This window comes from Chelmon rostratus, chromosome 14 (assembly GCF_017976325.1).
Source record: "Chelmon rostratus isolate fCheRos1 chromosome 14, fCheRos1.pri, whole genome shotgun sequence".
NCBI classification, from domain to species: Eukaryota; Metazoa; Chordata; class Actinopteri; order Chaetodontiformes; family Chaetodontidae; genus Chelmon; species Chelmon rostratus.
The window spans coordinates 24,907,517-24,929,784 of NC_055671.1; the positions used below are offsets into that span (position 1 = coordinate 24,907,517).

The 22,268-nt window shown below is 43.7% G+C and overlaps 1 protein-coding gene across 4 annotated transcripts in view; it reads right to left on the reverse strand.

Annotated features, from left to right (window-relative positions):
- Window positions 1–519: 519 nt before the first annotated feature.
- The window catches only part of ncam1a (neural cell adhesion molecule 1a), a 244,697-nt gene continuing 222,948 nt past the window's right edge, over window positions 520–22,268 (reverse strand). For 3 of the 4 annotated variants that reach the window (XM_041952982.1, XM_041952984.1, XM_041952981.1), the window contains 3 exons: window positions 8,338–8,545; window positions 7,088–7,204; window positions 520–674 (listed from right to left, as the gene is read on the reverse strand). In XM_041952982.1, coding sequence (XP_041808916.1) covers window positions 554–674; window positions 7,088–7,204; window positions 8,338–8,545 — 446 coding nt within the window. In that variant the 3' untranslated portion in view covers window positions 520–553. The remainder of the gene's footprint in view (window positions 675–7,087; window positions 7,205–8,337; window positions 8,546–22,268) is intronic. The other variant, XM_041952983.1, reaches the window with a different exon arrangement.

Genomic DNA, 22,268 nt, shown 5'->3' on the forward strand with positions numbered 1-22,268 from the left:
ATTAAAAAAGCTAAATAGGCAGTAACGTCTGCACATTATTCAAACACAACAAAATATCGACAAAGGAAAAAAGACCCATAATGGATTACCACGACGATGACCGTACTGCATAAAGAAGAGTAGTGTTGGTGATGCACCAGTCTTCTGTGTGTGTGGGCAGTAATCTGTGAAGTAAAGCTACAGTCCAACCATGGTTATCTAGAGGAAAAGATTCTGTTCCGTCTTTAACAGCTGGTGAATTTAATATTACAAACGAGATAGAGGGCGAACTACAAGAATGAATTTCTCTTTTTTTCTGTGACAAATAAACAAATAGAAACTGGCGTAAGAGGAACTAAGGCATGTGCATGAGGTCTTTACATTTTCCCGGTCAGAAGACACTGTAGAAAGAGACTCATGAGTTGTAGCTTTTCTGATGCGATGGGGAGGTGTGTGACATTGCTTTGAGGTTTCAGTGACTGTGACCCCCCCCCTCCCAACCTTAAAAACCCACTCCCGTCCACCCTCCCGTCCCCTGGAACCCTCTTCTTCCCGCTGCGGCCGGCCGGGGAAATTACGCTTTACTTTCATTGCCGTTCGTCTGGGGAGCCTCGTTGGGGACCGTCTTCACCTCGGCCGTGGCGTTCTTCACCTCCGTCTCGCCTTTGGTGTTATCATCCTTCACGGTCTTACCGCTGTGGGAGCAAACAGGAGCGAGGGAGAACCAGAGGGAGACAAAAAGAGAGGAGATTCTGTTAACAGCGAATCACTAAGTCTTTCTCTCGCAGCTAAACTGTCTGCTCTGAGCTGCCTTTTGTGTCATTTTTCAAAGAGCGGAGGAAAAAATGGGGGGAAAACATGCAAGATGCTTTGAGGGAATTTGTTTTCCCTCCTGGAACTGAATGCATTTCACACATAATGGGATCAAGCGCACTATCCTAGCCAGACATCAAATAAGAGTACATGGATGTCACAGCTATTTTCAAGGAACAATGAATGCTGATGTGGAATGAGACAGGGCCGGTACAGTCGGCACAATGCATGAAAGAATGACAGACTGAGGCATAACCTACAACACAAACTACAATACACAAGAGGATTACACGCCGTCTGGACTCACTCAAGACACAAAGGAAAGAGACTTTAAAGCTGTACTTCACTCAGGTCGAACATTTTCTGGTGTTAGCACATGCATCCTGGTTGGAATAGATTTTCCAGTTCTGTGCCGCTGCAGCTTCTATTCATTCCAGTGCTGCGTCACACACTGTCATCTCTTCTGTTCTCTGCATTGGCCCTCGGATAGCAATTTAAATCAATACACTCCTGCCAACACATATGCATCTCTCTGTGGGCCTTACCAAGTTAGGCCAGGAAGTGCCCCAAATACAGGATCCATATATACATCCGCAGCCTTACAGCTGAAACAGCCCTCCTTTAAATGTCTTCATGCTTGATGTGATCTTTGAAACCTTCCTGAATGTTACTGTTAATAATCTGTTATTGTTCACAAACAAGCCTGAAGTCTAAAGCTCTGCTAGCATCCCCTAGTGGCTGCAAAGATTATTACACCCCCACAATACTACAGTGAGCAGTACTGGGGCTGAAACATGGGGTCTTTGTAAACAAGCAGATTCATCCTCTTGGGAGCTTGAATGTTCTCATTCTGCTTATTATCAAATACCTTGTATGCAAAGTTGATGCTTTGGCCTGATAGTGGTGCTAAAGGGGAATATCAGAGTGTTCCAAATGGACGAGTTCCTCCCCTGGGGAGCATGAATACACTATAATGAATACACTATATGAATACCAATTTACCATCTTCTATATAGGAGGAAATGTTGGCCTGAAAAGCTCACAGGGTCACCAGCAACATTGAGATTCATCCTCAGGGGACCACAAATATCCACTGAATCCACCTGGCTGTAAGTTTTAGAGACACTAGCAGCTGGTTTTGCTTTGTTATGAACCAAAATGTTGGTGATGAGTAACCTCTGTAAATCCTGTCTTTAGAAGACTCAGAGGTGTGATCAGACTGTTTTTTTTAGGTAAAGTGTGAAAAATGCTGGACCATGTGGACTCAAGCAGGCCAATTATATGCATTAAAGTATGGAGCTCATGGCCAAACCCACTAACTCAGCTAATTCAAAGTGTTTTATTATGACAGACAGGACACCTGCCTTTAATCTAACCTAAAAAACAAGCAAAACACAGAAATAAACAGGAGAGGCTTTGATCTTGTATTTATTCTGCTCTTAACTGATCCCGATCCAAAAATCTTTATGCACAACCTGAAGCTAACCACTAAGCGCCAAATTTATCGACGTTCACCTCCAGTATCTATAAAGTTAAACAATAAAAGCGATAATCCTGACAGCACAAGCCCCCACAAATCCAACTGAAGTGTTCAGTCACCTTGATAACACCTGAATCAAAGCAGACTAACGACTGACTCATCCACACAATCACACTCTTCTGTGCATCGATTTGCGCTCGACATCTCCTGGACACGTTCAGTTTGAATAAGTCCACAAGCTGGACGGCACTTTTTGTGGCTCTAATCCGCCAACATGACCTGACTCCGTTGTGATTCGTCACCAAAAATGTTTCACGAGTGTCGCGAAGTGGCAACGCAGCACATTTCCATACGTTCTGCAGAGTCTTCAGCCGCTGGCCTTCAAACTGTCAAACGCTTTCACGCAGCACTATCTGTAACTGTGTCACTGCAAGTCAATGGGCACTTCATCGCTTTCATGGAAGTTAATTATGCTTCCAACTAATGTACTTAAAGCACTCGCAGTTTTTAGATCTATCCAGGCTATTGTTCTCTCGAAGCATTTAAAAGTGCTCTCACATAATCGAGAGCATTTCAAAGCTGCACTGACTGACTGAAACCCGGTTGTGAAACTTTTTAAACGCGACGAGCAGCAGCATCATGAAAGACATCATGTGTGTGATCCGTGGGGGTCTACGGTCTGTGGAAAGATCTACAAAGATACGTCTCCGCTCAAGAGAGAAAAATGCGTCCTGAGGAGGAGTATGTCACTCAGGAATTCATTAAACCCACAAGAAGCCTGACAAGACATTTGAGCGTTGGGATGGCGGAGAAGGATCACCACACAGATGAGTGGGAGAGCTGTGCTTCAGGCCTGTCATAGCGTGATGAAGAAAAATCCCTCCAATGACAAGTCTGGTTATATCAAGGTGATGCTGAGCTGACAAGCCCTGAATCCAACTAGCTCTCAACTCCCCATACTTCATCACTGACATCTTCTTATGGCCATCTGAGTGAGCAGAGTGTGAGATGAAGGAGGGGGAGAAAGTGGACTGATTGTCAGTAAGCCTCTGTAATTCCTCATCTGCCATAGATTTCTCATCGTCCTCACAGGGTGTCAGGAATCAGGAACATCTGCAAACTCCAAGGGCCAAACCTCCACGTAATAACTCTCCGAACGCGGCTGAAGTAAAGTCTTACCACAGGAGTTAAAACAGAAGACGCAGGCTCCTTCCTGAGAGTCTGGGACTGGCATTTTAAGTGGCCTTCAATCTCTATTATCCGTTATCAAAATGTAGAGGACACAGAACAATGAAGTGGTACTGCCGGAGTGACAATTTACTCGGACGAGCTCGTTCACGCCTGAGGAACTGTCTTCTTCTGGAGAAAGATATCGACTCTCTGATAGAGTGAACATTTTCTTGCTGGTGAGACTTTACGCTTGTTTTTCCTCGCTGACTCCAGCTAAGACAAACTAAACTCTGCTGTATTTTTGCAGCCATGTGGTTGTTGTTAATGTATTAACAGTCAGCCGTAGATTTCATTCTGCGGTGTTCACTTACTGTAGCATGGCCGATAGACTGAACAGACTGATGGCTGTGTTAAGTTAGCACTCAAAATAAACTGCCTGGGTATAATGGAAAATTGCTTACGCTACGTGGATAGGCATGTAATTTGAAGAATTCGAGGCTTGTTTTAACAGTTTTGACCATCATTTCAAGCGGTTAAGCTAACATTGCACTCATCAAAGTAATCTGGGAACGACGCAGCATCACTGATGGGGTGAAAAAGACTGAGCCATAACTTTAGCCGGCTAAACATGTGCTAAATATTTACACGCAGAACCACGCAGGTAATGAAATCCTTGTGTTTCTGTTGAGTCTAGGACTCCTCAGACGGACTTTGTGTGCGCGTCGTGTTGTTTCTTCTGAAATCTCTCTCTGTGAAATCCTGTTGACGTTTCCAGATCGAGGACGAGGCTGCACACGTTTCTTTGTGTACATTTTCACATCGCACATGAAATCCTTCGCCGCACAGGAAGGCTGAGTGAGAGCACAACAACGGTTGAAACTGTGACACTTTGGCAGAATTTTACCATCTGCTTTCATTTTCCCTTCAGTTTGATGAACCCGGGAGTTCGCTGACTGCTTAACTTTCGTCTTATTCGTAGAAATGATGGCCACAACTATGAAAACAAGAGCCAGCAGATTTATCCTTTGAGTGTTCTCCATATGAGAATGACTGTGTGTTTGAACTGCTGGTGTTACAGGTGAGCGCTGGTGTGTGAACAAGGTGTGTCCTACAAACAAAAAAGCATTATTCAGCTACATGTTGTCCATCATCATGCAGCAACAGGTTAGCAATAATAATAATTATTAACCATGATAATTTACCACCTAAATGCTAATTCTGGTGAAATACACAGCAGCTGTATGGCAGGAGGAAAACTGACTCCATTAAGTGAGCAAACAAACAGGTGGAGGGTGGAGGTGGTGGTTGGATGGAGACAGACATGCGCTGGTAGCATCCCTTTGGACTGTATTCCTGTGGCGTTTACCTGCATGGCCAACACCTAGCGTTCTTAAAGGAAAATTCCACCTTTAAATGTTCCAACAATACTCATCCACCCGAGGAGGCGATCAGGTGCTGCATGTGACGAAGTTTTGCTTAACCAGCGTCGCCATATGTTTCTTTCATTTCCCAGAATGACACCTTTGCCCTCAGACGCTACTTTAATGCTTTTAACTAAAAGGTGGGTGTATGTAAAAACGCAGCGAAGCCGGCTTCAACCGGCTCTTTGAAAACTGGGGCATGTCTCCAATCACAGCTGTGCTCCCTCTTCAAACTGAAACACGGTCTCTGGCTGCATTTCATTCAGGGATAATGAGGCTGTTGTTAGCGGAGATGTTGTTGTCTCTGCCTCTGGATCTTTTCCTGAAATATACATATATATTTATTGAAGGCTGGTGCCAAGCCCACAGCCAAACAGCTTTTCAGCAGGAGATCAGGCAACTCCGTCACAATCTAGCGCAAGGCAGCAGTGATGAAAGTCGAAGGGACTGACACATTTTGCTGTTATTTTTAACCTCACGTTTTTGTGCACTTGAGCTCCTCGACAATGTAATGACGACGAGGAAGCTTTTGATCTCAGTTACAGGATTGTTTGAGGCTGACAACAAAACCGCTGCGTCTCCTCTTTAGGTCTTTAGGTCTACACACAGATGGAGATTTTTGCAAAAGAATATTTTCCTTTTTGTTTTGTTTTTTTGTCCAAATGCAGTTTTAGGGCAGTAAAAACGGCGATTTTTGAAAATGCCTTTTAAAGTGCACATTTTTTAAAACTTTCTGTGTATCTGTGTGGTCACGTTTGTAAAACAATGAAATCAAACCTCTATTCGTTGGTCGCTTTGTGCAATGAGCATGAAACAACCAGGTGGTGGACAACTGGTTAGTTTACGTTTGGTAAGGAGAAAGGTGAAGAAATCAGTGTTAAATAACTATAAATGAACAATTAGCTACGACTGAACGCTCAGAATGATCTTCTCTGGTAACTGATTCATTGCTGATTTAGACTTGATCGCCACCTCCTGTCCCTGCGTGATGGTTTGAGTGTTTGGAATCGTTTTTGCATTCTCATAATAATAATTAATTAAAATAATTTGTAAAAACGAAGGTTGTGTGAACGAATTTTCTTTTTTTGGGTGGATTTTTTCCTTTAAAAACAACACACTTTCTGGGTTTTTGGGATGCTACCAGAGCAGAGGCTGAGGAGGGGGAGGAATGGGGGTATGGCAGTGTTCATACTCATTTTGGGCTGGTGTGGTCGAGTCTGCGCACAGGGCATTGGGCGCATCCTTGGTCGGGCCATCTACTTGTAAGTCCTGAATCTGGGTGCTGTCAGGGGCTTTGACTGGGTCACGCTGGCTTTGTGGCCTGTCGGCATTAGCAGAGGGTGGGCCGACTGGCTCTGAGGGCGTCGGGTTGGACGAGGGGGGAACTTTAGGGGTGTCGCTCAGGTCAACCAGGGGCCCAACATCAGGCTGGGTGTTAGCTTTAAGCGAACTGGACTGGGCAGCAGGGCTGTTTTTGGGGGAGGACTTGGCAGGGGCGGCATTGGTTGGGCTGGAGGCGCCGGTGGTTAGCGTGGTGCTCTCGCTAGCAGGACTGCTCTGTGCAGTGCTAAAGCTCTCGGCAACTGAGTTAGTGGCAGCGGAGGGGAGCAGGTTTACCACCGTGGAGGTGGTGTCTGCAGCAGCAGGCCTGTTTGGTTGGGAGGAGCAGGACAAACAAAGGAGGAGAGGGAGGAGTGGGGAGGGGAGGAAGCACAGAGCCGAAGAAGTGAGGGAAAGAAAGAAAAAGGACAACGGGAGAAATACAGGGGTGGAGGGGGAGTGCAGGTCGGGAAACAAGGCAGAGTGAGTGCTGTGCTGCAGGGAAAAAGAAAAATCTACACCATCAAAATGTTAGCAACAAAATATTTGTGAAGGGGGTGACACAAATAATACAACAATACACTGCAGAAAGAATGGGGGCATTTTGGGACAAGGATGCTAACATGGTTTACACAGAAAAGCAAAGACCCAGGAGAAAGCAGCTGTTGGTCTGAATGGGTCTGAGGGGGTTCAGTGGGCCCACTCAGGACCAGCTCTACACGTGCTGGAGTTAAAAAACGGAGGTTTCTATAGAAACTATAGGTTAACTAGAAGGTTATCTAAAGTTAACAAATGTAGAATGGTATTTATCCAATGTGTTACTTCAATTACACAAGTAAAAAGGACTGAAACATAAGCTTAAGTCTGGGACGCCCCCTAGACCCGAGCCCTGATCCATACTCACTCGGGTTCTGTCAAAGGCGTGGTCTCGTTAGGCTCAGTGGGACCCCCTCCTTCCTGGTTTGGGGCGTGTTCTTCCTCTGTTCTCACCTCAACGATGGGCTCCTTAGACTCGTCTTTCCTGTCGTCAGAGGCCCACACGCAGTTAGCAAGCTAGCACGCTAACTTTATTTACTGTGAAAGCACAGTGTGGCCTGCTATGCTAGGCCAGACAGTGTGCCACATACACAGTGACCCCCCCACACGTCGCAGGAGAGTCTGTTTAAAGGAACATTCTGCCGATCGGCAGCTGAATTTGAGGTTAATGATCTAAAACGTAGAAAAACACTGATCATCCTTTAAGCTGTCAAACACATTCGCTCATTCCAGCATCTGATCATCCTCCACCTGCATCCACCTGCAGGCCTCCCCAGGGTGCCCGTCTCTTATCGTCACGCCGCTCTCTGATTGCGCCGAGCTTTTGTCAACTGTTTGCTTGCTGGGAGTGACATGTTGATGCAAATATCAACCCTGTGCATATCATAATTCATCCTCAACGAATCTGTTTCATGTGAGCTGTTTACCTGAAATATTTATTTGTTGTGCCGTGTTTTGAAGCTCATAGCTGGTACAATGAGAGACAGGTCGATATATTGAACAGGAGTTTAGATCAAACAGAGGCTAACGTGCAGTAAGTGAATTATGACATGATTTCATATTCACAGGGCTAATCTGTTAAATACAGGACGTTGTTTTCACTAGAAAGTCAACCTATGACTATTTCAAGCTGTGAATTTGAACACTTACACAGTTAGAAATGGAGTTTATCCCCAAACTTGAACCAAATATCTCCGTGCTACGTTATTTAAAGAATTTGTATAATCTGAGAGCAGCAGCACGTCGTCCAGGCGAGCTGAATGAACCTGTAGCCTCAGATAAATGTTTGTGTATCGCAGCGTGTCGGATCGAATTAAACCAACACAGGAAGTTCAAAATAACTGTTTCCACATTCAGCAGAAACAGAACATTAGACTCTGCTTTGGTCTCCACCAACTCCTGAGACAAACATCTGGCTCTTCAGATGCCAGATGCTTGTCACTATGGTGACCAGCCGTCACTGACTTTGTCTGCATGTTGCTTGGTGCCGGGCAGGTAGCGTACAGTGGGTTTCAGAGCCTTTTCTCCAAAACAATGAGCGCAAAGATGCTAAAAAGCTCCAAAGATGTGAGGGGAGCAGAGAGGGTCTTTACTTGAGCAAATCTTTGGTTCACTTACGTGAATGCTGCCTTGCCCTCCTCCATGTCCTTGCTCTTGGCACCCGGCCCGGCCTTCCCACAGAAGTTCACAGCAATGCACATGAGGAGTCCGCACTTGTTGAGGAAGTAGCAGGTGACGTCCACGCCCACCAACAGCAGGAAAAAGACAACGATGAGGATGCCTACGATGGCCCCGGTGCCCAGGCCAGAGCCACCGGCCGTGGCGTCTGAAGGCCGAGGACGGGGAGAGGGGACACACAAGCACAACAGGCAGGAAAGACAGGGGGAGAAGAGGAGTTAGGAGAGAGGAAAGGGTTGAACATGAAGGAGAGGGGACAGGAAGAAAGTTAGAGAGGAGAGAGGGAGAAGAGATGATGAGGAATGCAGCCAAGCTTTTAATACACTGCTTCAAGTTTCAGCCATCAAGACCTCAAGTGTGTCGCTCCTTTCGGGGGGAATTTGGAGACAAATCGTGGCGAAGCAGGAGGAAACTAATATCCTGAAACACAATAAAAGCGTTGTCTCCGCTTTCACTGGCGCTGCTCGGTATTTACTGAGAATCATCATGGCCGACACAGTTGAGGTGTTCAATTTCACACACAATCACAACTCCCAAAGACTGAAAAACACACGTCTAGATCATCATGGAAGACAAACTGGATCTACAACACGTCTCAGGTTCTACGTTAGTGTCTTTAATAAGAGGTGGGTGTCAGTCTGCTGTATACAAACCGCTGCAGGACTCTAACAGAGGGTCACAGGGCTTACACTTTAGACTTGGAGAGCACGGATATGAATTTCTGTACCAAACTTCACGCTAATCCATCCGGTCGTTGTCGAGATGTTTGGTGCAAGAGGAAAAGCCAAAGGTTCACCACAGCCATCAGATCAACCCCGTCTGCTGCAAATGATCTTCATACACAACTAGTTTGTCATGTTTCAAAGGGGGATGCAACTGCCACCAGGACGAAGTCCTCCATTACTGGTCCCCATGCAATTTGTAGGGAGGTGGTCAGGGGGTCGCTGCTGCAAATTAGTCGCATATAAACGTAATTTCCAGGAGACGGGGTTGTTAGGATACACTGTCTGCAAATTTTGTGCCAATCTATCAAGTAGATGTTGAGATATTTCAATGATGAAAAAAAAAAAACCTGTTGACCTGCAGGCAGTGTTTTGGAAACGGAGCATCATTAAATCCTGCTGCATTGTAGAGACGTCAATAAACCTCGAAGCTCTGAAATGGAAGACTTTTATGTGAGAAACTCTCTCAACCTCGAGGTCTCTCAGGTAACATCAACATGGCAGAACACAGTGTAAATACTACATACCATAATCCACAGATTACACACCAGATTTCTCAACCTTTGATCAAAATACCAAAAAGCCGGAGTAGATTTTTGAAGAGTTCAGTTTTAATAGTTGGTGCTCACTCGCTCATTGACTGCTTCAAATTAAAAAATTAAATATAGCATCAAAGTTCAGAGCACTGCAATAAACAGAAATTACAATACATCAGCAAGGAATACATCAAAGATATATACTCAAAGATATATACTCAGATTACTGGTGATGTGGTTTCATGGGCTGGCCCCCCACTCACAACACTGTACCGAAGTTACCAAACAGCTTTCATCAATTTTCCCTTTCAATCTTTTTCTGTAGCTGCTCCAACGTAAGCTAAAGGTTAAGCAGGGTTGTCTGAGCAGCTCTTTAACTCAGCATTTGCGAGCAGTCGTCACATTTATAATTCCACTCTGAGGGCAAAGTGTAAATGCAGGTTATTTTCTCCCACAGATTACTCCACACAAACAAATGCTCATGCAGTTCAGGAACAAACAGGATTTGGGAGTCCGAGGCAGCTCAGGCTTTCCGGCTTTGCATTTCAAGAACGGCTTTCTTTGCTCTCATCACTCGTTGGTGACATTTGTACAAACCCGGGTTAATAAACGGTCGCCACATTTCCATATTTTCATGCAACCTCCGAGTACAAACAATATCAGCAGAGGTTTCTTTGAGGAAAAAGCAGAAAATCCACATAATAATTCAGCGACCTCAGTCAGTTTTTAGAAGTGGTTAATTACAGTTCATTTTGTTTTAAATAAGACTCTGAGCATTAAAACTTGCTGCCATCAGTGGATGTCAACAACACGGCACAGGACAGCTCAGTGATTTAAAGGCTCTCCATTCACTTTTGGAAAAGTCTTCATGACACTGAGCTGTCTAAAAATGTTTTAATGTCAAACACGAGATACTTACCAGAATACTTCAAACGGGACAGACGCTAACGAACTGACTCGGTGCTTAATGGATGTGCACAGACCACGAAATGGAAAACAACCACCCTGAGAAATCCGGTATACATACTCAGATCTGATAGGGTGGATGTTTTTTCAGGTTGCATCTGGAGGCAGTTGATCTCCCCAACAAGAACTGATCACGACAACCATCATGTCTGAAGTGCTTTTCCACACTTTAACAGAGCAGGGAATCAAAATGATGGCGACAGCAGGTTGCGACTCCCGTGAGTCAGAGGACTCGTCTATAAGTCTTTCTCAACTTACCCACACCGAGCTGCTGGGAGCCTTTTGAGTCTTTGAGTAATGGGGGGACGCTTTGCATTTCAAAGCCACCTTCACGTCGTCCCATGAAAGGACATGAAGGTGGACCCGGATGCTTTAAAATGTCCCGTCATAATCAATGTTTGCGTCAGTAGTAGCATCAGCCTGTTCCCTTAACTCGTGACACAATCACTGCCCATCATGGAAAATCAAATCAACCAGGTCACATCCTCACAAGCCTGTTTGCATCAAACACAAAAAGTGTTTCCGAAAGTTTAGAACTTTATTTTTACTTTAGAGCCACCGAGCGATCTTTTCAGAGCCTAATAAGAGATGAAGGTTTTTCATTAAAATTGAAGTGTCTCCTCCAGGTGAGCGAGGCTCTGCTTAAGGCGGTTAAGATTGTGGCTGTCGCTTGCCAAAGTCTGCAAAGGATCAAGGACTCATCGAACCGTCTGAGGAGAGCGTGCGGCTCCTCACAGTTCGAGGACCATCTGTGAGTTAGAGTTAACTGATAATAACCACGTCCCTGAAGATGGAGACGAGGAGCAGGAAATAGACACAAGGCAAATGTGTTCTGTACCACCTGACCTGCAGGATGAACCCACGTGTTCGATGGTCTCACCAGCAGCATGTCGTCACAGCTTAGTGATAATGAAAGAGACATTAGGGCTGTGAGGAAAACTACACGTGAGCTGCTGTTTAATGCCATCTCAGATATTAGACCAAGTGTAGACAATGTGCTGTCACGTCAGTGTCCTGCAGCTACAACACACTTTGATCTAAACCGTAAAACATCAAGATTTAGTGTCAGTTCCTCCGAATTCATGTGCATCAGTGTCTGCAGCTGCCGTTTTACACTGTCGATTGATCACAGAAAGACAAATTCATCACAGAGCAGAGAGCGAGTCCAGTCGTTGCTTCCGTGGACCAGACTGCAATGCAGCAAGTGGGCTGTTACATGGATGACCAACAGCAGAACGATCACAGTTAAAGTGAAATAAACCCAGTAGAATAAAAGTCCTAATCTCTGCTAATGGTTCTGCCCTCTCTTGGTATCTGCCACATACTGTAAATGTCAAAAACACATCTCTTTAGTATCTGTAGAGCTCATTTATCTCCCTGTAAAACACTGAAATATTTTCCAGCACTCTGGAACAAACACACACATTTATCCAATCAACTGTGATTAAAGGCAGGAAGCTGCCCCCTCCTATCAAATAAAACCCGCGACTGTTTGCTCTTGACCGATCCATTACTCGGGTTTACGGTATGAGCCGACATTCCACTTCATCATCATCTCTCATAATATTTGTATTAGTTTAAACAGCCCACAGAGTGATGCACATGTCCAGGCTGCAGAGTTTAACCCCCGCTTCCAGTATTTACATCCTGCAATTACTTTGGTCCAGTTTATGTGACATATTTATCAGTGACATGTAAAATTTCCAGACTTTACGAGTTGACAGGCAGTGCCCTGAAGGCACCATTAAACAACTGACACAAATGAGGGCAAACGCCGGCCGTGACGTTCTGGGCCTTTGAAGTGGGACAGTGTTGTTGACACATATTGGGTCTTAATATACAGACTTGAAAACTGGCGTCTCTCAGAATCCTGCAGATGTTTGGCCTTCGGTGACTCGGTGATGATTTGCACTTCTGGACACGCAGACGGCCACGGTGCCACAGGCTTCGCAATGACTGATAACTTTTTCCTTTAAATTATTTTTCATGCCTCTCCAACATATCATGTTTGTGTTTACTGCACTTATGCGACAGATACATTCGCGAGTGAGAGCACAGCCCGTGGTCAGTCTCGACATTTCATTTATTTTCACTATCTTGGTCTCCTCGGCTGCGCTGTAATATGCAATCCTTAATTTTCTCTGATGGCTGTGATCAAAATAGCGGGAGCGTGTCACAGCTCCGTGTACTTACAGACGGCTACAGTGTTGCAGACAACACTTGTTTTTCCTTTACCCGTTGCTTCATTTGCATTTTAACAGGCGCAATAAATCATGTGGCATGTATTCAGTGCCGCGGGGGGTTTTCTCACCGAGTGCTCTCACTGAGGGAGAAACCACAAATCTACGTGTCAGGATGGACTACACAAACATTTCTCTTTACAGGCTTGTCAGGTACAATACTGAGCCAGTTCCCCAGAAGAGTGCTGATAACAGACTGCATGTGATAAGCTTCAATTTTACTGAAACCCACGAATTCCTGAGAAATCTCTAACTGGTCACTGTCCAGCATCGGCAGCCTGCCAGACTCGTCTACTGGTATACTGATGAAAAATCTTTATATTGGTAATTTACATGTCGTTATAGCACCGGAAGATGCATTCAAACACGGGCTGCTGATTTTAACAGAACGCAGACAGACTCGCCTCACATCACTGTGGAGGCTCAGATTGAAACATCCCAAACACGCCGGGCTGAATTTGAGGAAAACGAGCGTAAAATGACGTCCCGTCACGACAGGTCTACAATATTCACAGGTGACAGATTGGTGCAGCCTTTAACAGCATTGTCAAATCTAAAAGAAACTATTCATTGGACTGCAGAAGTAGTTTTGTGTGCTAGCAGGACTCATCCTGGTGAAACACCATCAGATCATTACGGAGTGCAGTGAGGATTGTGCACATCTGCACACCAAACACACCCACATGCATGGCTCAACACGCTGTAGAGGAGCCAGCGCAGTGTTCGCCCATCCGCAGCAGCAGAAGAAACACAGTTTGAGGCCTAATTTGTCCTCATCCTGGACAGAGAGGACGTATGGTTTGACAGAGGTGTAAAACAGGCCATTAGTGTCAAACTGGAGCAGTCCTGCAGAACAAAGGAGGGGACTGAAACACCAGCCTGCTGCTCCAACCAGGAATCCCCCGCCCATCGCCATCGTGCTCAAAAGGTGCATAAAACCAATCTGAACCAGAGCCCTAACGCTGGGTCCCACTTCTATGCTGCAGTAATGATGCAGACTATGTACTACTAGGTAAGTGTCACCTCATTTTGTCCTCGAGGCTACGAGGAATCAAACAGGAAACAACAGAATCTGCACACTGACAGGCGACATGGTTTGAGGTTTTTTTTTTGGATTTCTCCACCAGCAAACTGTTTTAATCTTGTGTTGCTGCGAGCAGCTTCTCTGTTTGCTTTGTGAAAAAAAAGAAACATGTTTTAGTGTGGAGACTGACTGGTTGGAGTATACTTCAGTTTTTCCACTTGAAAATCCTTAAAATCTACTTTGAATAAACACGTCTCGTGGAATTGGGACGCTTCCTAAATCTGTGATGACTCTCACACGACGGCCGTGACCTGAAGGACTCGTCAAAAGAGCCCCGCCACTGATGAAGCCTCTCAAACAGTGAAAACATCTTCAGCATCTTCAAATCCAGCTGTTTATTATAATAAACGGTTATTTTTTCTTTACTGTCTTCTGCTCTGTGGTTCTTCTTCTTTGGTTGTTGCATTGACCTCATTTGGCTCGATACAGTTCCTCCACCGGAGCTCTGCCACAGTGTGGCACTGCACCACCGTTAAAACAACACCAACCCCAGACTGTGTTTTCCTGTCTGGGCACCGGGAAGCAGAGCAATGCTGACATCTGACTCCCTCTCTGACTGATTAAGATCTTTGGAAACTCTTCATGCAGGAAAGCGTGTGTGTGTGGCTGGATGGGATTTCACACACTTAAATGAAGATTTCAGTTACTAGTGAGGCAACACGCGCTCAAAACTCATGTGTATATTGACTTGAAAAGATACGAATAGCTGACTCATATTGATGAAGTACGGGGGGGATGAAGGGAGGAAGCATTAGAAAGAAGTTTAACTCTAATATATCTCATTTAATCCAGAGGGACAATATTGCTAAACAGAGATGGTTATTACAGGTTGTCTGATTGTTTTATGCTTTTGCTTTATGCAAAATCCTTCAGTCAGAGTTCTCTCCATCTGATTGCATCTGATTAGAAAAGAAAAACAACGTGTAGTGTTCTGTAACAAAGAGCTCTGTCGTGGAAAAAATGACAATTAAGAAGATAAAAGACACGAGAAACTGTGAAAGAACATTAGATTACAGAATAAATACAACTTGCTTCGTCTCTTAAATAAATCTGCTGATTTGATTTTAATTGATTGTATCCATATAAACGTCTCATTAACCACATCCAGCTGACGGCGTTTGAGGCTACGCAGAGAGAGCGGGTCTCACACTCCTGAACTACACCAGAAGCCCTCGCTGTAGTCTGTATGCGGCGGATGACGCCGCCGTTTGCTTCGGGGACGAGAAATATTCGGTTTATATGCAGCGCGAGCCAGGCTGAGGCGCACACTTAGATGAAGATCCTGATTAGCAAAAATGAAAATCACTCAGCACTGATCAGCACTATCATTACTCAGCAGGCGCTGATGAACAACAGGAGGGACCAACAAGTGACAAAGAACACCTCAAGGGTGTCGTAAGCTCTTATTATCCTTGTGACACAATTTAGTTGAGATTAAACGGCAGTGCCAGAGATAATAAAGCGATGGGATACGATACTCTCTTTAGATCCAAACCCAGGAAGGAAGGATGGACAGGTGTTTGTTTTGTCTGAGCCAATATAACTCTTCATCTGTCTTCTCATTCCTGTTTGGGGAGGCAGGGCTTTACCACATATCAATGTTATTCTACCTGCGGGCGTATAATGTCAAAGCCAGGGAGCAAGTTTAATGGTGCTTCTGCATCCTGAGTCGCAGGCAGCGCCTGTTGATCTGCACTCACCTCAGCCTTCCTGCAAAGCCCATTTCAAAGGTTGCAACCAGACGGAAGAGCCTTTGACATTTGATCATTTGGATGCAACAAAAATATTATAAAAGTGAATGATTTTTTTTCTTTTTGTCCGTATTTCAACACCATGCTGAAGTATTTATCACCGGTCATCATAATGCAGAGAAAACAGTCACCATTCACGTCTGTCTGATTACTCAAAATGAATCAGTGCTTTATTGTCTCACATTGAATTGTTGTCGATCATGGCTGTGGGTGATTCTGGACTCTTCATTTATGCATTGCATCCTCTCACTGCTCTCGACTCTGCAGGACTTTAGTGGAGAACAAATGTTTGAACAAATGGAAACTGTACAGAAGGCTTTGACTGACCTCCACTCTGACGGACATTTTCGAAATCTTGGTTAGCAGCGTTAAAGAAGAGCTTTTTAAATTTCTAAATTTATTATAAGTCTACCTCAATAACGTACACGTAGGAATTATGACTCCTGACTGTCAGCAGCAAAGGTGGAACTAGTCTGTCACAGAGTCACAGAACAAAGGGGGGTGTCAGGGCTGATGAAGCATATTATAGCACTGGTTTCTAACCCGACAAACAGTCGTCCTGCCAGTATCATTCAGACCAGAGAACTCGTACGGGTTGTTTCAGAAGCAGTTACTAAAACAGTTTAGTTTGGATGAAATAGTATTAATTTCTTTGTTGTTTCTGACTGAATATATTAATTTCATGCTGAGCTCATGCTAGCTTGTTAGCTAGCTGCGTTGCCGCGACACATCTGTGGCTCGTTGCACCACCGTACGTACGTTCTCTCTTAAACTGACACCAGTCAGCCTGGTACTGAAGCTGTGCTGATATTTGGCTGAACCACAGAGACGAAGCATTCATCCTTCTGAACTCCTCTGGTCCAAATGAACTCAGGTGTTGTCCTTCCTGTGGCCAATCAGTGAAAAGCACTATTCTCAGAACAGCGTCCGTTACTGCTGTCTGTAAGTGTAGTTACAGGAGTAGTTTGAGTATTGTTACAAAAGTAGTTTGTGTGGAGTTACAGGAGTAGTTTGAGTATTGTTACATGAGTAGTTTGAGTACAGTTACATGAGTAGTTTGAGTGTAGTTACAGGAGTAGTTTGTGTGTAGTTACAGGCGTAGTTTGAGTACTGTTACAGGAGTAGTTTGTGTGTAGTTACAGGAGTAGTATGTGTACAGTTACAGGAGTAGTTTGTGTGTAGTTACAGGCGTAGTTTGAGTAAAGTTACAGGAGTAGTTTGTGTGTAGTTACAGGAGTAGCTTGAGTACAGTTACAGGAGTAGTTTGTGTGTAGTTACAGGAGTAGTTTGTGTGTAGTTACAGGTGTAGTTTGTGTGTAGTTACAGGAGTAGTTTGAGTACAGTTACAGGAGTAGTTTGTGTGTAGTTACAGGAGTAGTTTGTGTGTAGTTACAGGAGTAGTTTGAGTAAAGTTACAGGTGTAGTTTGTGTGTAGTTACAGGAGTAGTTTGAGTACAGTTACAGGAGTAGTTTGAGTAAAGTTACAGGAGTAGTTTGTGTGTAGTTACAGGAGTAGTATGTGTACAGTTACAGGAGTAGTTTGTGTGTAGTTACAGGAGTAGTATGTGTACAGTTACAGGAGTAGTTTGTGTGTAGTTACAGGAGTAGTTTGAGTAAAGTTACAGGAGTAGTTTGTGTGTAGTTACAGGAGTAGTTTGAGTAAAGTTACAGGAGTAGTTTGTGTGTAGTTACAGGAGTAGTATGTGTACAGTTACAGGAGTAGTTTGTGTGTAGTTACAGGAGTAGTATGTGTACAGTTACAGGAGTAGTTTGAGTACAGTTACAGGAGTAGTTTGATATAGTTACAGGAGTAGTTTGTGTGTAGTTACAGGAGTAGTTTGTGTGTAGTTACAGGTGTAGTTTGAGTACAGTTACAGGAGTAGTTTGTGTGTAGTTACAGGTGTAGTTTGAGTACAGTTACAGGAGTAGTTTGTGTGTAGTTACAGGAGTAGTTTGTGTGTAGTTACAGGAGTAGTTTGTGTGTAGTTACAGGTGTAGTTTGAGTAAAGTTACAGGAGTAGTATGTGTGTAGTTACAGGAGTAGTTTGTGTGTAGTTACAGGAGTAGTTTGTGTGTAGTTACAGGAGTAGTTTGTGTGTAGTTACAGGTGTAGTTTGAGTAAAGTTACAGGAGTAGTATGTGTGTAGTTACAGGAGTAGTTTGTGTGTAGTTACAGGAGTAGTTTGTGTGTAGTTACAGGAGTAGTTTGAGTAAAGTTACAGGAGTAGTATGTGTGTAGTTACAGGAGTAGTTTGTGTGTAGTTACAGGAGTAGTTTGTGTGTAGTTACAGGAGTAGTTTGTGTGTAGTTACAGGTGTAGTTTGAGTACAGTTACAGGAGTAGTATGCCACCTTTAAAACGATGCTCCAGGCGATTTTACGTGCTGTAAGGTTCAAGTTTTCACTCACGTCTTCACTGGAACTATTTAATGTTGTAATATTTAAACATCCTCGGTCAGAAGCGAAGCTCCCAGGCTGCGTCTGAACGTACCCACAGCTGGTGCAGCCTCGTAATGATTTCCTTTCTAATGTTTAGCTCGTTGGATAACTCGTTCTGCTGTGTCCGCTCATCTTTTTTGTTTTATTTTTATATTTAAGAATCCCTCTGTGCAAAAACAAACTGAGAAACAGAAGCTGAGGTAGCTCGAAATTAGAAAGTTTCTAGTTTTAGTTTCACAAAAAAATAGTCTTGTATAATCGCAAAGCCTCTATATGTTGTACAGAGTTCACCATTTGTTCAAAATGCATATTGTATCCTCCTCATTAGGCTGCAGCCAGGCTTCAGATCGCTCAACATCTGGGTTTAACAGTCGTGTGGTGTGATGCAACACTGAATGCAGAATACAGACATTTTGTTAAAGCTCCAGAAGAAAAAAAAGGGCTAAAATCAGCTTCACAATCCAGACCTTAAACAGACAGTACAAGTCAGCGCTGTGTCACACATCTCAGTACGTTAAAGTCACTAAAGCTTCAGAAAGCTGTTACTTTCATGAAAGAAAAAGAAACACAATTTATTTCAACCCTACAATGGTTACATGGAAACACACTGATATGTACTTACAAAAATGTCTCAGAGAATAGAATCATTTCACATTATTGAAAATGAAATTTTTAGTGTTTGACAGCTGTTGCAGTTACGTTTTTTAGACATTTCTCTGCTTTCAGGTAAAAAGAGAACATGAACCATCAAAAAAACAGCTGATTTCTTGTAGGTTTCTTGAAGGTCAGTTTGAAAAGAGTATGTACACTTTGTCACAGACATGATTAGTTTTTTCTGCACAACCTTACGTCCTTTCCTAACGAGGCGGTTACATAACAATGAATTTGAAAGTGAGCATATTATAATGTCGAAAAGTAATAAACTGTCTTGAAAAATGAATACTCTGACCATAACCAGTACCGGAGTTCTCTGCAAATGTCATCCTTCCTCATTTTGTTCGCAGGACATTTCAAGCTTGTATCCAAAACACAGAAATTAGGCACAGCATTTGTACTCTTCGGTTAACACATTCATAATGCTTGACTGGGGAGCTTCAAAGCAGCTGCATAGCACATTCATGAATACTGGATCATGCCTCGTGTCAGCTTTCATGCAGTGTTCATGCTTTTATGTCGTTTGTGACACAGCAGTGGAATGATGTGTCTGTTTAATAGGCAATAAATTCCAAAATAAAAGTCTCTTTATAATTGCCATTTCCGGTTAGCACGTTGTAGACACATAATCAGACAGTGTGAGATAATTATTCTTTTTATCACCCCTCTAAAGATCACATTAAGGCATTATGAATGTGTTACTAATCATATCTAAAACAAAGCGGCTTCACTTTGTCGACATTGTAACCCAACAGAGCACCCAAGTCCGACTTGTAACATTAACAAAACCCTCTAAAATGTTCCCTTTCTGGATCTATTCATACACAACATGAAAACAGATGGAAACAAAATATTAACAGAATTCAAATCCCCAAAATTTGAGAATGATGCAAGTACTGAGCACCCTGTAATAACTTCATGAAACCAATGTCTTGACTCTTCATCTTTTTTTTTTTTTATCTTGTGTGTGGCTGCACAAGGGTCAAAAGGCATAGAAAGCAAAGGAGTCTGGGCCCAAAAGATTTCAAAGGCTCAGACTGTCCTCTTTCTCCTTGAACAAAATCAGTTTATGAGAGCCAGAGCACAGTCAGCATGGACAGCAGGAGAGCTGCCAGACTGTACGTCACACATCGGCAACCGAGGGTAGCTGAGGTTATTGACCACAGATGACAAATACATATTTCAACATCCACAGTTTTTTTTTTTTTTGAATGATATAATCATAGCAGAAAAGTGTGACAGGAAAAAAAAAACAGAAGCAAAAATAGAGAAAGAAATTTGTGTGTATGGCAATGTCATGGTCCATAGGTGCCCAAGGAGATCACACATGAAGACAGGAAGAGGACACGGAGAAAGGGGAAGCAGGAGAGAAAGAGGGAAAACAGGGAGAGATAGAAAAATAAGGTCAGAAATACAGAAATACAAGCCTGAAAGGTTATTAGAGACTGAATCGAGGAATAAAAAAGGAAGTCTAAGTTTGAGGATCAAAGTAAAAAGAAGTCATAGCATGTTAGTAGCACGGCAAATGACACACGGTGCATGGCAGGCATGGGCATGGGCGGGGCGGGGTGGGGGGTGGGTCACAGAAATGACGCTAATGGAGAATTACAACAGAAAGGAAGACGTTTGAAAGACGCGACAGTCCCACCCCTCTGCTTTAAGGCTCTGTGTTTTTAATGAGTCACGGTGCAGATTATGGCAGCGTTTAGGAGAAGACAGATGAAGACCTGGATGCAGGAACACATCCACCAGAGTCAGGCTCTTATCTCCCATTCCTGATGGCCAGTGGTGTAATGCACACGTAATGCAAGCGCATGCCTGGCCTAAACCTGGTCCGAAAGTCTCATTAATTCCCCCATTAGATCATCAATGGAGAAACTATGGACAGAAATGAGCCTGTAGACTTTGTTATGTGTGTGAGCTGAAGGGTGGCATATTAACTGATATAACGTCAACATCCAATCAGCAGCTGCCTCTTAACCCTGTGGAGCAGTGACGCTGGATCGGTTTGTTGTAGCAGCACCACGCAGAAAAAGATCTGGTAATTATGACACAAGGATTTTATTCTGATTAATTAATTGTTTTGTAAAACTGCAACAGGCAAGACTCACACATTAGAGAGAAAATAGCAGCACTAGCTTCATAAATTAGGTGCAACTCACGTTATGATTTCCATTTTGCAACTTTGCAGATGCACTCATTAGGAGCATTTCCTCATTATGCTGATCAAGCTGTAATTCAGGCGCCGTTATGTTTCCTTCAAAACCGATTTGCTGCTGCAATTTAGCAGAATACAAATGACATTTCTAAGAGATGATGTTGGAAAAGAGTCATCTCCGAAAAGACACAGATACTAAGGGCGTAACAAAAGAGCTGACATCAGGTAAAAAAAACCTCCTTTGTGTTAAATAACAGCGTAACTGTGACTCTGGCTAACACCTGGTTTCCTCATGTGATCCTCCAGTGCTACGTGACATCTGCTGCTGCAGCAGAGTCCTGGTTGGTGTGATTGTGTAGAGAGAAGAAGGTGTGGCGGCATCCGCAGCAGAGCCACTTCTTCAGGTACCATTACACCACTGGTCATGGCAGGGAGAGCGGCCCATGCACAACTACACATCCACGACAGAAGCTGGTTATGAAGGTCAGATCTATGACATGGATGAATGGGTGGTCTCATGTTATCACAACTGCAGGAGTTAATAGCCGATATTTGTAGTTTTACTCCAGTGTCAACCTTAGCTGGGGAGATTTGGATGGATCAGTCGTCGACACCTGCCACTGTTGTATCTGCATCAGCAAATTTACAAAGCCTGTTGATTTTGACCGACGTTTTTTTGTTGTTTTATGTCTCTTCAGCCGGGCAGCATTTTGCCTCCTGTGAGTCTGCGGCATGCAAATGCTGCCCAGCTGGACCTGCAGAGACCAGGGAGCCAAATTCTGTAAAGGGTTTTTCACACAGCAGATTCCACAGATCATTTTTCCAAAGAGGAGGTGATTTAACACGGACGTGTTTTCAGATCCTTCGTTCTGAGATACATTCAAACCACTTTGGTCGAAATGTTTGTGGCATTTTGTGTGACTCCTTTCTGAGCTCGTGCTCCACACACGGACAAGAGAACAAATTTAAACAGCTTGAAACTCGACCTCGGATCAACGCCGCTTTCACAATTTGCGTCACAGTGCCAATTAGGTGCATAAGAGCCTCGATATGTGTAAAAAAAAGAGCAGCTGTTTCAAGCCAACAGCTGTGAAACCTACAGATATCGAGCTGCAGCTAAAAATACACCTCAGCAATTTCCCACGTGCCTTGAAGTGAAGGAAAAACAACAGCAACTGGAAGCAATTCGAGACACCCCCCCCAAAAAAAAAAAAAAAAAAAAAAAAAAAAAAGAAAAGAAATGAGTACGGGAGTTAAAGGGGGACTGACTTGGATGAAGCCCATGTGAACTTCTGCTCTGGTGGTATCATAAGTGATCCAAA